Source organism: Siniperca chuatsi, linkage group LG21 (assembly GCF_020085105.1).
Source record: "Siniperca chuatsi isolate FFG_IHB_CAS linkage group LG21, ASM2008510v1, whole genome shotgun sequence".
Taxonomy (NCBI): Eukaryota; Metazoa; Chordata; class Actinopteri; order Centrarchiformes; family Sinipercidae; genus Siniperca; species Siniperca chuatsi.
The window spans coordinates 67,794-84,275 of NC_058062.1; the positions used below are offsets into that span (position 1 = coordinate 67,794).

The 16,482-nt window shown below is 40.0% G+C and overlaps 1 protein-coding gene across 1 annotated transcript; it reads left to right on the forward strand.

Moving 5' to 3' along the window:
- The first annotated feature begins 10,623 nt into the window (after window positions 1–10,623).
- gh1 (growth hormone 1) lies at window positions 10,624–16,273 on the forward strand. The gene is made up of 6 exons (XM_044182315.1): window positions 10,624–10,772; window positions 11,179–11,312; window positions 14,196–14,312; window positions 15,462–15,605; window positions 15,692–15,838; window positions 15,933–16,273. Exons 1-6 carry the CDS (start codon window positions 10,763–10,765, stop codon window positions 15,993–15,995), a joined length of 615 nt encoding a protein of 204 aa, XP_044038250.1. The 5' UTR covers window positions 10,624–10,762; the 3' UTR covers window positions 15,996–16,273.
- Window positions 16,274–16,482: the final 209 nt, after the last annotated feature.

Sequence of the window (16,482 nt, forward strand, 5' to 3'; positions counted from 1 at the left end):
TATAACACAAACAGACACAGGTCAGACACCAGCAACATCATACACCACAAACACAACTCGTTAATATACAACAAGCACAGTTTGTTAAGACACAAATAACTGTATCTTTAATAATGAATGTTTTACTACTTTTTGTTAATAAGTAAAATATGTGTAATTATTATATATGTATATAATTGGAGCTCTCTGGGAGAAGCAAAATAAAATGATTTATTTAATTATTGGTTGTTGGTGAACTACAGTGGAAAAGGAGCCTGAGGGTTAAATCATAGATATAAATACAAACAAAAGAGTCTTAAAGTCTGCAACTGTCTTTAAGAACTAAATCTCAACTATCTCACCTGCTCTTACCTGTTAACATGCTCCTGTTTATATAGAATGTGTTTGTACATTTACTGAAAGCTAAAGTCACAAAACACAAAAGTCAAGTCTCTTTGGAGGTTTAACACTGATGTCACACAGACGAATGATAGACACAGCTGCTCACATCAAATCACAGCCGTCTGATAACTTGGTCCCGGACCTGAAGTGGCCATCCAAATTCAACTCCATCATCAAAAAGACCCAGCAGAGGATGAAGGTCAACCTGCCGTAAGAGCTGCCGATCCAGTTCTACTCTGCAATCATCCAGTCTGTTCTCTGCACATCCATCACTGTCTGGTTTGGATCGGCCACCAAACAGGACAGGAACAGACTACAGCGGACAGTTGGGACTGCAGAGAAAACCCTTGGTGCCGACCTGCCCTCCATTCAGGACTCATCCAGAGTCAGGAAACGGGCAGGAAACATCACTGCAGACCCATCACACCCTGTACACAGCCTGTTCCACCTTCTCCCCTCTGGCAGGTGCTACAGAGGGCTGTATGCCAAAACAACCAGACACAAGAACAGTTTCTACCCTGCTGCCCCAACCTGCTGAGAGCAGACAGCCATCATCCTACTGCAGTGCAGACTTATCAGACTGATTAACAACATAGATTTAGTTAATGCAGATTTGGGGTCCACTGGCTTTGTTAATATGTCCAGCAAAGGATACCTTCACAGTGCAGACTATCAGACTGATTAATAACATTGAGACTGTCTCCCTCCCCCACCGTATTACTCAGAAGTTCTCTTTCCCAAAATATGTGAATCACAAAAATCTAATTATCATCTCTGGCGGTGGTGAAGTGTCCCATAAAGCACCTGATAAAGTCCTACAAAAAAAAAATCTAAGGTAATCACATTTACATCCCCACATCGTGGCGTGTGCAGGCCACAACATTTTTCCAATAATAAAACTATAAGGCATCTTGTTCCAGTTAATACACCATCTACTGCTAGCTCTACAGATTGGCTTTCTAATGAAAACTGCAGCCCCAACAAGACCCCCATATAAACCCTTTGGTTTTATAAATGATTTAATTCTTGAGCATAATCTGGATATGACTGGTTTTTGTGAAACATGGCTGAAACCAAATGTTTTCCTCCCATTAAATGAAGCTTCCCCACATGACTATATCAATACCCATGTTGCTTGGGCTTCTAAACAGGGTGGAGGTGTTGCCTTAATCTATGAATCTATTTTCAATGTGAACTCCAATGTTCATATTAAATTCAGCTAATTTAAGGCTCTTGTATTAAAACCATCTCCATCAACTATGAATTGCTTTGTCCAGGGAAACTCAGACTCAGAGATCATTCCACCTTGTGGTTCTCTATAGACCACCTAGGCCTTATTCCCAACTTCTCTCAGACCTTGTTACTCATTCTGAGGAGATTTTAATTATTGGTGATATCAATATTCTCCTGAATAAGGTCTTTGATCCTCTAACCCAATTCTCATTTACAATAACGACCTGACCAAGAGGCAGCAACAGGAGGCAAGCCGATACAAGTTATTAAAACATAGATACAGCTAGTGCAAGAAAACAATATTAGACAAAATTAAAACATCAGAATATATACATTATATACAACAGTGATCTATGAACTGTGTTCCAGAGAAGCAAATTCAAAAGGAGGTACAGTGATCAGAAACTATCACTTGTAATGAGTTATTAGCATCTTTTGCAACTCATTCCAGTCACTAGGAGTGGCAAACTGGAATGAGTAATGGCCAAAGGAGGTGCTGACTTTAGAATGACAATACTAATGATTTTGCTAGAACGTAAATTGCGGTTACCGTTAGAAATATTGAGTAGTTAGTGGAGATATGGAGGGGTTTTGCCAATGAGTTTTATAAATGACCTACCAGTGGATCTGGCATGGAGTGATGGCCACTTGACTAGAGAAAACAGTGATGAGTGTTAAAAGGGGCACACTAGCCTATCCTTGTAATTTTGATGCTGATGTATTCACCACTCGCCACATCGGTCTGTCAACTTTAGCTGCATTTGGTGAGTGACTGCCTGTGGTCCTGGCTGTGTCAGTGGCAGTGGCAGTAGTATTAGTACCAGTATCAGTATCGGTACCAGTGCTATTGGCCCTGCTCAACATAGACACCAATTTGATCAAGTAACAGTAACTCTTGGCTCCTGTGGGATTTGTCACAGTCAAGAATCTTGTTGGTGTTACGTTTGATCCTACCCTCTCTTTTGATCAACACATTAATGAAACCACCAAGTCTGCAGGCCGGGCAGCCCCTCCACACACACTGAACACTTCTACACCTTGTTCTCCAGCGGGCTGGACCCAGCTCCGGACCAGTGCGTGGCAGCCAGTTCTGCGGACATCCAGCCTGTCCGCTCTACCTAGCCCAGAAAGACTCCGGCAGTGAAGTGGGCTCCCAAGGAGAAGTGATCACGAGAGGAGCAGCAGGCAGGCCAGGCAAGAGGGAGCGCAACAGCCGAAGAGATCGTGTGTTTACCGAGGAAACTTCATCTCACAATGGCATCAGCAGCACTGCTGGCTTTGTGTTTGTTTTTTTGCAGTTGGTTTGTAAAACAGACACAACCAGAGCTACACATAGCCTAATACACCTTCTATACTTGACTCAAACTGTTAACTCCTAGTCCTTCAGAATTAACGTTTCCCATTCAACACTCTGATAAACAAGGCTGGTCTGTTGTGCTGGCTCTCTACACTTGTCATGTGCGCACAAATTAAAGAACATTTCAAATTTATTCATGTAAAAATCATTTGGATGGGGAGGAGTGGAGTCATTTTACGCAATTGAATACTGGAATGTTTCATCCTGACTTGATTACTGTTACGTTTTGTTGTCAGGTCTGCTGTGTGCTAGTGTAGCAGGTCCTGACTACACTGCATTGTGTTCTGGTGTACAATTAGACACTGGACACTGGCACATCTTGTTGAACTCAGGTTTATTCCTGTTTTGAGTCCAAAGAGAGCAAAACGCTGTCATACACATCTCATCTTCACAACAACACTCCAAGAAAAAGACAAGCTTAAACACACTATTTAAATAGCGCCAATTCATAACAGCAGGTATCTCATTGCACTTTTCCTATAGAGCAGGTCTAGACCATACTCTTTCTAATATTAATTACAGAGACCCAACAAATCCCACCATGAGCAAGCATTTGGCGACAGTGGCAAGGAAAAACTTCCTTTAAGAGGCCGAAACCTTGGACAGAACCAGACTCAGGGTGGGCGGCCATCTGCTGCTGAGAGAGAGAGAGAGAGACAGAGAGAAAGAGAGAGAGGGAGAGGGAGGCACAATGCAAATACCATCCATCCATCCATTTTCTACCGCTTGGTCCCGTTAGGGAGTCGCGGTGACTGGAGCCTATCCCAGTGACTTTGGGCCTTAGGCAGGGTACACCCTGGACAGTGGCCAACTCGAGGGGGCTACAATCTCAAATACATTCACCAATTTAGAGAATTGTCTTTGGACGGTGGGAGGAAGCCGGAGAACCCGGAATAGTAGAATAGTCCCAATTGGGAGGCAGGAGCTTTAGCCGCTCTGTTAAATATATTAATAAATTAGTAATAATAGGAATGACAGCCATAGGAAAAACAATGTCAGTATCGGCAACAGAGCCAACATGTATCCCACGAGAAGATAAAATGGCAACTGCCAGCACACACACACACAGAAAATGTGTTTAGCTAGTTTACTCAATCTCTCAAAACTCACTTTACAAGTAAAATGTAAAAAACAGAAAACTACACGGTTAGTCTACTCTAATGATAATGATGATTATGCAGTATGACTGCTAACAATCAATAGAGGGAGCAATAACACAAACTAATACAGTACTCCTGATACCAACAAGCCTTTTTTTTGTGCATGCTGCCTGTTGGCGTTGTAAAAATTACAAAAATTATTTCCTGTCATTTCTTCTATCTGTTACACTAGTACTAAAAGTCTTCAAATGGCTCTGAATGCTGCAGCTAGAATCTTAACTATAACTAGAAAATTTGATCATATCACACCAACTTTAGCTTCCCTTCATTGGCTCCTAATCATGTCAGATCAGACTTTAAGGTGCTTCTGATGACTTATAAAACTGTAAATGGGCTCGCCCCCTCATCCATCCTGTGCGCATGTGTCACCGTTTTTGTGTGCCCACCAGAGGCTTTGTCTTAAACCATCATAAATTGAAATTTTCTAGTTTTTAAGCCAAGTTTCAATGCTACACTGTTTTCCTGGCTATTGTTTTACCTATATGTTTTAACTTATAGGTAAACTATAGGTTCACTACTTTTAACTCCAAAAGTAGACTGGGAGCCAAAGCCTTCAGTTATCAAGCTCCTCTCCTGTGGAATCAGGTCCCAGTTTGGGTTCGGGAGGCTGACACCATCTCCACATTTAAGAGAAGGCTTAAGACTTTCCTCTTTGATAAAGCTTATAATTAGGGCTGGCTTGGGTGAGTCCTGAACCATCCCTTAGTTATGCTGCTATAGGCCTAGACTGCCAGGAGACTTCCCATGATGCACCTCTTTCCTCTCTCCTCCTCTCCCTCTCCGTCTGTGTGCATTTTTATCCCATTACTGCATGTTACTAACTCAACATCTTCTCTCTCCCGTAGTTCTGTGCTTTCTCGTCTCTCTCCTCTCTCCTTCTGTCGCTTTCAGCAGGTATTTCTGCCTCCAGCTGCAGCTGGATCTGTGGTTGTGGGCCACCTGCTGCCCCCGTGTTCCTGCAGAGTCTGGATCTGTGGTTGTGGGCCACCTGCTGCCCCCGTCTGGATCTGGATCTGTGGTTGTGGGCCACCTGCTGCCCCGTGTTCCTGCAGAGTCTGATCAACTGCTACTATCAGCTTGTTGTTGCTACTACGGTTGTTGTTATTGGCTCTGTTACTGATGCTGACATTATTATTCCTATAGCTGTCATTCCTAATATTATTAATTTATTATCTATGTGGAATTTGCATTGTGCTACTGTATGCTCTCTTACCCCCTCCCCCCAACCTAACACGGCAGCAGCGGATGGCCACCCACCATTGAGTCTGGTTCTGCTCGAGGTTTCTGCCTCTTAAAGGAAGTTTTTCCTTGCCGCTGTCGCCAAGTGCTTGCTCATGGTGGGATTTGTTGGGTCTAAATAAATTATATTATAAAGAGTACAGTCTAGACCTGCTCTATAGGAAAAGTGCGATGAGATAACTTCTGTTATGAATTGGCGCTGTATAAATAAAATTTGATTGAATTGAATTGGCATCCTCCCAGATCCGTAGTCTTCATATATGTTACAATCTATTCATAACTTTGTCATCATGATTGGCCAGACTGTAATTTTATTATGTTGGTCTATTCTGTACACACATCTATTTCCTGTCTGTCCGTCCTGGGAGAGGGATCCCTCCTCTGTTGACAAGTTTAATTAGATAAACCTGTTAATTCTGTTTGCTGTCTCATGTATCTGAGCTGATGTTGCTCGGGTCGTATCGCTGTCATGGAGTGTTGAATAAATTCAGTTTCCTGTGTAATGTAACTGTTAAATGTCTGACCTCAGATCAGTGACAGCTATGAATAAATTCAGATCTCTGAGGACAAAAACATCAAACATCTGACTCTGTTTTCTAAAAGTGGATCTTACATTTTTACATCAGAAACGTGTTTCCTCTAAATCTACTAAATTACAGAACCTCAGCTTTAAATATTCACATTGTTCCTTACTGAGACATTTTCAGAATCATTTAGTTAGATGGATTTCTGTTCAGTTTTGAGTTTTACTTTTAAACATTATTATTATTTGTAATCCCACAGTTTTGCAGCTGTACTGAATCGTCCTGTTAAAAACCTGCAGATGTTAATTAGTTTAAAGAACCAGACGAGGGTTTTATTTTTCATGTTTGATCCCATTTAAAACATTTTACAGACCTGCTGCTGTGTTTGAGAGATCTACAGTTCAAGGTCTCCACTGTTTTCCATTCATGTTCATACTGTATAAAACAGTGTTAAAACTTGTTGCATTAAGTTCAAATCTGCATTTATTGATGTTCAAGTTCAATTATTGTTATGAGGTAACACACTGCATCAACACACAGTGATCATGTCACATACTTTAATGCATTGTCTCAGAATGAACTCTGATATTTTAGATTTGAATTGATTTTTTTATTGATCAGTCAGAAACATTTACAGCAGCTGAACTTCAGTGTTGATTTTAGAAACTTTCCAACATCAAGAATATAAACATGAACATTTTTCAACATCTACAGTTCTATGACATTGAAAAAAATATATCATCTGCTGATGAAGATCAGGTGACATGATCAAAAGCTACAGGACTGCTGCTAAATCAGTGGTAACTGATATACAGTTATTTAGTTACTGGTTACTTTTCAGATTCAGATTTTACCGCTTACATATTAATACGTCATTGATCCAATAATACTGAGAGGGGCCATTCTGAGTGCTTTTACTTTTAATACTTTAAAGGTTTTGGAGAAATCCAATACCATGAAAAATATCATGATATAGAGCGAACAATGACACTGAACTAACAGCTAGGTTGTGGGTTAGCGGATGTGGGTTAGCAAACTGTGCTACAGAAATGTACAAACACCGGTGTTTTTTCATTAGCGCCATGAATATTCGCTGAATTTGACAAAAAAAACGTGTATTGGATTAGAATCGCATACCCCACCTTTAAGTACATTTTGTTGATAATACTTCTGTACTTCTACTGAAGAGACACAGGACTTTTTATTGTATCTGTTTATTGCTACTTTTATTTAACTAAATGATTTGAATATTTATTCCACCACTGGGAATAATTCAGATAAACAAAATACTAATGGCCATGCTTTTGTTTTGTACTTAAAGTACAAGACAGTCAGAGTTTTACATTATACTTATTTTTGGATTACTAAGACTGATTATTGTGTAAGCAGCATTTTAATGTTGTAGCAGGCTGAAATGGAAAGTAACTAAGTACATTTACTCAAGTACTGCACTTAAATACAGTTTTGAGGTACTTGTATTTTACCTGATTATTTCCATTTTCTGCTACTTTGTACTTCAGATCCACTTCATTTCAGATTAAAAATACAAATTCAGATTTATACAAAATACAATAAACTACCCAGCAGTACATAATATACATATATACTATATATATATATATATATATATACTGACTTAAAATTAGCTCCACATTTACCAGCTGCAATATTAAAATATTAAAGTGACGAACACTGCTAATACTTTTGTACTTTAACACAGTAAAATGTTGAATGCAGGACTTACTTTTAATACTAGAGTATTTCTACACTGTAGTATTGGTACTTTTACTGAAGTAACAGATTGGAGTACTTCTATACTAAATGGACTTTATCAGTGAATTTACAGCTGAATAACTTTCACTGGACATTAAAACAAATATTAAATATAAATATTATTTTTTACTTTGTCTCCTTTCTGTTCAGATGATTTTAACTCTTGAAACTATTGTTCTCTGCTCTTCTTGGAGGTTTAATTGACTCTTTGTAATGATTACTAACGACAGGAAGTTGACTTAATAAAACACTCTGCTGGCTGTCTTTCTTTTGTTAATCTTCATTTATTTGTTGTTTTTTATTTTCATAAATCCTTGTGTTTATTCTTCAGACTTCTTTTCTGTGTTTTTTTCTTATAATTTATTTAATTTGAGACAAAAATCAAGCAGAAAAAACAAAGAGTAAAGAAGAAAGAAAATAAAGACAAAAACAAAGAAAGAAAAAAGGTAAATAAATAATAAGATTCATAATAACAGTGTTTCAACATTAACTTTCACTTTTCTGTTTCATTTTGTCTGTTTTGTGGAATCTAAGACTTTATTTCTAATGAGTAATTTTTCTTTCAGACGTTTCTGTCTGTAGTTTCAGTTTGTAGATAATTTCATAATTAAAGGAAGTGTTTTTATTTTATACACTTAATTTCTTTAATCTGCTGTCTTCTCACTTTTGGAACGTGAGTCCTCGCTGAGGTAATGTCCACTTTTAATAATAATAATACATTTTATTTTTAAGCATCTTTCAAGTCACTCAAGGACACTTTACAAATCAAGACATCAAAAGATAACAGTGGTAAGAAAAAGATGAGAACAACAACAGCAAAGAAATATATATACAGATAAAAGAAAGAAATCATAATATACACATTACGAAGCACCAGGAAAAACTCATTCAAACAAGTGAGTTTTCAGTTGTGCCCTATCACCCATAGTGCAGAGCCTAGAGGTGGGAGTGGAGAGTAGATGGTAACCAAAAGAATATTTAATAAGTATGAATGTGTATAAGATACGATGGTGGTGCGCACAGACTCAGCCTGCTTGATGCTCTCGCTCTCCTTTTCTGTGCTTTTTATGTGTGTTTTTGTTTGTCTGTTTGCCAGTGTTAAGTTCAGTCGTGCGATCACACCCAAGCAGCAACCTCCAGGGCTGAAAAATGAAGCCAACAGGAAGTGCCAAAAACAGCAGTTCCTTGAATGGCCACTTGAGGCTCCAAAAGGGAGTCAGTCCCCAAAGCACCCCGTGTTAAACTTTACAGCAGAAATAAACATGTTTCCAGCCTGGTACAAAAAACGACTTTGGTCTCTAAAGCTAGTTTCCCCATTCATGGCAACTTATGGGAAGAGGTTTTATATAACTCACCCATTTAAATTATGTTAAGGCTTAAAGTTATGCATAATTAAGGGAATGGCCGCTTTGAGTGACAGGTGGGTGTTGTCACAGGTGGTTAGCCGCTAGGTGGTTTCAGCAACCAGGCTACATTCAGCCTGCCTCAGCTCCACTTCTTTGCCCATTTTTGGATTAGCCGGAGTCAGGGACTGCCAAGAAGGAGGCGCCACACTGAGCTTCACAATGGCTACATATAGAACTGTGTTGACAATGTCACCATCGACAAACACCTCCGGGTGTACCCCAATCAGAAGGCCTGGATGACAAAGGAGGTCAAAAAGGACTATAACACTGCCTTCAGGTCTGGCGACAGAGCCTTATACAGTGCTGCTAGAGCCAACCTGAGGAAAGGCATCATGGATGCTAAAGCAGCCTGCAAGAGGAAGATTGAGGACCACTTCACCAATTATGACCCACAGAAGGTGTGGCAGGGCATCCAGCACATCACCAACTACAAGACCAGCAACTGCACAACTGTCGATGGTGACATCTCACTGGCAGAGGAACTTAATTGTTTCTTTGCTTACTTTGAGGTGAAAGACCTTCACCAGCCTCCAACAGCCACATCCTCACTGTGCAGGAGCATGATGTGAGGCGTTTGCTCAGAGCGGGGAATCTGACGAAACCTGATGGTGTGACAGGAAGTGTGCTGAAGAAATGTGCAGACCGGCTATCCAAGGTCTGACAAAGATCTTCAACCTGGTCCTGTCTAAATCCATCATCCCACTGTCAGTAGCACTCACACCAGTCATCATGAAGTGCTTCGAAGTGCTCCCACATACCTTTGACCCATACCAGTTTGCCTACAGAGCAAATAAGTCTACAGAGGATGCCATTACCACTCTTCACATTGCACTGACCCACCTTGAACACCAGGGGAGCTATGTGAGGATGCTTTTCATAGACTTTAACTCTGCCTTTAACACTGTCATCCTCCGCAAACTGGTTACTAAACTTACTAACTTAAGCACTTTCCCAACCCACCTGCCACTGGATCAAGGACTTTCTGACCAACTGCCCCCAGACTGTTAGACTGGGCCCTCACCTCTCCTCCACCCTTACACTCCCCACAGGGCTATGTGTTGAGCCCCATGGACAAAGCACCATATGAGAACTGACCACTGCCAACACTGACTGTCTGGGACCTGTGTGACATCATCAATAATGTCATTTTAGACCATCAATAAACCTCACATCAGTCCTAATGAGTTGTATATTCTGTTTTAAATTCAGTTGTTTTATAATAATAATTAATTAATGATTTAATATTGTTTCCTCTTTAGGTAAAGATTACATTTTTTATTTGTTCATTTTTTTGTAGATTCTTCCTTCTGACAGTAGTGTAGTCACAATTTTTTCACTTTTCAATCAAACAAAAATCTGAATGTTTCCTTTGTCTTGTTTTCAGTGTTTTCCCCTCAAAATCAATTAAACCATCAACAGTCAGTTTTGTAATGCTCTATAAATATTATTATAAAGGTGTTAATGTTAAATAGAGAACACACACACTCTCTCTCTCTCACACACACACACGCACACGTGGTTGTTTGTTAGTTTCATGTTTCTGTTGAATTTAATCATCAAGTTTTCTGCTATAAAACCACAAAACTCTGAGCTGAAACACCAGAACGCACTGAACAACTGAACTCTGTTCAGATTAACCAGACCTGAATCCAAACCAGAACCTGAACCAGAACTGATCCCAGACCAGCCATGGACAGAGGTAAGACATGAAGATCAGTGGTTTTATTCTTGTTTATTTTTTATAGTACACATATATATTTTTTACTCCTTTTAGTTATCATTTTTGATTTCTTGTGATGCAACCCGATGAGAAATAGTGGAGTTGGTAAATACTGAAGCACCAGATGTCACACTGCACTGTGGTGTACTGTGACATCAGCAGGTTTAAAGCAGCAGAGCAACAGTTTGAACCCAAAAAACTTTATTAAAACAACTTTAGTGAACTTTGATTAATTGAAATTAATTATTATAAAATGAACATTAATGATCGTAAAGTGTCTGTTACCTGAGAACAGGTGAGTCTGAACCTCCCCGTCTCTCTCTCACCTGTCCCTTTACTGTCTCTCGCTCCCCTTTCTCTCACCTGTCTCTTAATTGTCTGTCAGTTGTCCTCCTGCTGTCGGTGGTGTCTCTGGGCGTCTCCTCTCAACCAATCACAGACAGCCAGCGTCTGTTCTCCATAGCTGTCAGCAGAGTTCAACACCTCCACCTGCTCGCTCAGAGACTCTTCTCTGACTTCGTAAGTTTACAGCAGCTCGCAGAGACAAAACACACAACAAGGACAAAAAGACACAACAAAAAGACACAACAGAGAAAAAACTGACAAAAACACACAAGAACAAAAAGACACAACAGAGACAAAAAGACACAACACAGACAAAAAAAGACACAACAGATACAAATACACACAACAAAGACAAAAAGACACAACAGAGAAAAAACTGACAAAAACACACAAGAACAAATACACACAACAAAGACAAAAAGACACAACAGAGATAAAACAAAGACAAAAACACATAACAGAGAGAAAAACATACAAGGACAAAAAAGACACAACAGGAACAAAAACACACAAAAGAGACAAAAAGACAATGAGACAAAAATCCCACAACACAGACAAAAACACAAAACAGAGACAATTCAATTCAATTAACTTTCATTTATATAGCGCCTATTCATAACAGAAGTTATCTCATTGCACTTTCCTATAGAGCAGGTCTAGACCGTAATGTTTATAATACAATTTACTTAGACCCAACAAATCCCACCATGAGCAAGCATTTGGCGACAGTGGCAAGAAAAAACTTCCTTTAAGAGGCAGAAACCTGGAGCAGAACCAGAATCATTGGTGGGTGACCATCCACTGCTGCCGTGTTAGGTTTTGAAAGATTTAGAGAGAGAGAGAGAGAGAGAGAGAGAGGGGTTTTGGGGGGGTGAGGGAGAGGGAGACACAATGCAAATTTGGCAAGGAAAAACTTCCTTTAAGAGGCAGAACCCTTGTACAGAACCCAACACAATGCAAATAACATCTAGAATTTTTTAAATAGTAGAATAGTAATTGTAGTGGTAATATTAAGAAATTAATAATAATAGGAATGACAGCTATAGGAAAAATAATGTCAGCATCAGTAACAGAGCCAATAACAACAACTGTAGCAGCAGTTGTCGAGCAGGAACACGGGGGCAGCAGGTGGCCCACAACCACAGATCCAGACTCTGCAGGAACACGGGGCAGCAGGTGGCAGGTGGCTCTGCAGGAACATCCACAGATCCAGACTCTGCAGCTCCGGCAGCAGCGGCGGCCCACAAGAAATACCTGCAGAAATACCTGCTGAAAGCGACAGAAGGAGAGAGGAGAGAGACGAGAAAGCACAAAACTACGGGAGAGAGAAGATGTCGAGTTAGTAACATGCAGCAATGGGATAAAAATGCATTCAGACGGAGAGGGAGAGGAGGAGAGAGGAGAGAGGTGCATCATGGGAAGTCTCCCGGCAGTCTAGGCCTATAGCAGCATTACTAAGGGATGGTTCAGGACTCACCTGAGCCAGCCCTAACTATAAGCTTTATCAAAGAGGAAAGTCTTAAGCCTACTCTTAAATGTGGAGATGGTGTCTGCCTCCTGAACCCAAACTGGGACCTGGTTCCACAGGAGAGGAGCTTGATAACTGAAGGCTCTGGCTCCCGGTCTACTTTTGGAGACTCTAGTAACCCTGCATCCTGGGAGCACAGTGTTCTAGTTGGATAATAAGGTGTTATGAGCTCTTTAAGATATGATGGTGCCTGGCCATTAAGAGCTTTGTAGGTGAGGAGAAGGATTTTAAATTGTATTCTGGATTTTACAGGGAGCCAGTGCAGAGAAGCTAATATTGGAGAAATATCATCTCTTTTCCTAGTTCTTGTCAGTACACGTCCACGGTATTCTGGATCAACTGGAGAGTCTTAAGGGACTTATTTTGGGCAGCCTGATAATAAGGAATTGCAATAGTCCAGCCTAGAAGTAACAAATGCATGCACTCGTTTTTCGGCATCATTTTGAGACAGGATGTGCCTGATTTTTGCAATGTTATGTAGGTGAAAGAAGACAGTCCTTGAAGTTTGTTTCATGTGGGAGTTAAAGGATGAGTCCTGATCAAAGATAACTCAGAAGTTCCTTACGGTGCTGCTGGAGGCCAGGGCAATGCCATCTAGAGTAACTATATCTTTAAATAATGTGTCTCAGAGGTGTTTGGGGCCAAGTACAATAACTTCAGTTTTGTCAGAGTTTAACATCAGAAAATTGCAGGTCATCCACCAACCAATGAAGTTGCAGTTTCCATCCACGTCTGTCCAGACTCATATATGTAGTGAAGCCTTGGAAGGAATAGAATAATAGGTATAAAGTGTATTTCTGGTTAAATGTAAGTTATCACTATATTGATGATACATATGTCTGATTCCAGTGAATATAAAGTGTTGAACTGATTAATGAATTATCATAGATGTATTAGCTGAACAGGGACACATGTACTTGATTACTATGTAAAGATGGATTCTTATAGAGTAGAGCTGCACAAAATGTGCTGCTTTTGTTTTCTCCGGGCATTTTTAGATGTGAAGCCTCTCTATGAGCTGTAGGTGAAACTCACTCACAGAATCACGATTAGCTAGGCGCGCTCCAATTTGTTGTTTGCAGTCACGTGATTCCGATGACGCTCGAAATTCAGAATGAGGCAGGAAAGGCAGAATGGATGAGATGGAGGAAAGCACGTACTGTGTTAGTTATTGTTTAGTCTTTGTGTCGTCCCAGTCAACATGTGTGTGAAATCTGGAATCGCCCAATTCATTCTTAAATTATGCCTAAAAACCTATTTTGAGGTCACAATGACCTTTGACCTTTGAGTCAAAAGTGTCCCCTATTCAGTGTCTGACTAGCTGTGAAATATGGTCACAGTCTCCCCATCTGTTCCTGAGTTTTGGTTTTGAAAAATGGCCAAAAAAGGGTTTTTCAGGACATGATGATGTCACAGTGAAGTTCACCTTTGACCTTTTGGGTAAAAAATGTCATCACTTCATTGTTGTATCCCATTAAACATCTGTGTGAAATGTTGTGTGTATTACTTTGTGTATTTGTGTCTGTTAGGAGAGCTCTCTGCAGACGGAGGAGCAGCGTCAACTCAACAAAATCTTCCTGCAGGATTTCTGCAACTCTGATTACATCATCAGCCCCATCGACAAGCACGAGACACAACGCAGCTCTGTGAGAATACTACACAATACTGTTATGTGTGTTGTATATTATTATATGCAGAGATAAATCACTCTGAACAGAATTTTTGCAGCAATACTTGCATCAGTTTTCACCAGATTAGTAGTTCAGTATAAAGATGACCGATGTTCCGCAGGTGTTGTTTTTACCTGATGATCAGATATTGAAGCCTGGCACTGTGAAGTTAGGGGCCGTCTCTAAAATGCTGCTAATGGGACAAATATAATAATATAATAGCTAATGGGCTTTTCACATTTTTGTCAATAACTTTCTCAGTTTTTAAATGGACATTTCAAACAAAATGTAATTTAATCTAAACCTCCTCTAACTGCACATTACTACATTTTTCATCACATACACTTCAGACCAACAATCATCTGAGCCTCCTCCCACTATAAACACAACCCCCAGTTTATTAAGAAAATCATGCAATATCGTCCAATGCAATTCTGACTTCTCCACTAACCTCCTGTTCTATTTTCACTTTTAGTTCCCATCAGAACCTTTAACAGTTACTCTGCTTGTATTTAGACTGTTTAGACTTTTTTGAAGGTGGCTTTCAAATATATTCTATTATTAGAATAATTCAGGTACATGGTTCAAATATATTTCGTTGGCAGCTAAATATATAGCTATATCTATGAGTAGAAATGGTAGTAGAAACAATTTTAATGCATAACAGGTAGCAGATTGGACTATTTCTAGTATAATCCAAATACAGATACAAATGTTTTGTGATAAAAACAGATACAGATAGTAGCTTAGTGTTACACCCCTAGTTCATATGTAAATGAGTAAAATGTGTCCAGCTGTCACTACTGTTGAGCAGACATTTCATGTCACATTTTGTTATTTTTTGATAAACATGCAAACATCTGAAACAGTACAGGTGTCACATACATGTATTTCTCTTATTCTACCACTGTGTGTCAGACGTACTCGCAGGAAACAACAATTTAATAACTAATTCAGAAAATAAATGAATCACATTCTGTTTGTCTGGAGCCTGTTTAATGTTTCCATATTGTTCTCGTCACTGCAGAAACTCAATTAACATAAACAGAAAACACAACACAACACATCTCTGGTTTGATTGGCTCCAGGTTCTGAAGCTGTTGTCTATCGTTTGATTGGTTCCAGGTTCTGAAGCTGTTGTCTATCTCCTATCGATTGGTTGAGTCTTGGGAGTTTCCCAGTCGTTCTCTGTCTGGAGGTTCTGCTCCGAGGAACCAGATTTCACCCAAACTCTCGGAACTGAAGACGGGAATCCTGCTGTTGATCAGGGTGAGAACGCACACACATCATTTCGTACACACTAATCTAATCTAACCAACCACCCTACTTGTGTGAGTAACCACCTGATCCTGCAGGCCAATCAGGACGGAGCCGAGATCTTCCCTGATAGCTCCGCCCTGCAGCTGGCTCCTTATGGGAACTATTATCAAAGTCTGGGAGCTGACGAGTCACTGAGACGAACATACGAACTGCTGGCCTGTTTCAAGAAAGACATGCACAAGGTGAGGAAGAGGAGGGGTATGATGTAATGATGATGAAGATTATTAAGATGATGATTATGTAATGAGGTAATGATTATGACGTTTGTGTTTACAGGTGGAGACCTACCTGACGGTGGCTAAATGTCGACTCTCTCCAGAAGCCAACTGCACCTTGTAGCCCTGCATCTCTACTGTGAAGCCACGCCTCCTGGTGATGATGTAATCCTCCATGTTCTGTAGTTCCGCCTTCATGTTTTCTGTCTCTGCTAACTGCCGTTAGCATTAGCATTAGCCTCTGTTCAGTGGTTTGTTGAAGCAAGTCAAGTGTTTTGGTGCTGAAATCCATAGTGATGATGAAATCTAAGGTTTTTTAATGTCATCATGACGAAAGCTATGAACAGGAAGTGATGTCATACTGTCAGCATGTGAAATAAAGTGTGTGCTGTGTTGCATTCAGATGTGTCTTTGTTGTCTCTGTGTCGATCGTTAATGTCGTCTGACAAGGATGACAGTCTCAAACTGAACTTCACTGTTTCTTCTTCATGTCTTTAGCTTCATTTGGTTATTTTTCCTCATCTTCAGTTTGTTCTGGTCACAAAGCGTCACTATTAAAGGCCTGTAAAGCCCACTGAGACCCGTCTGTGATATACCTTATCAGAATCAGA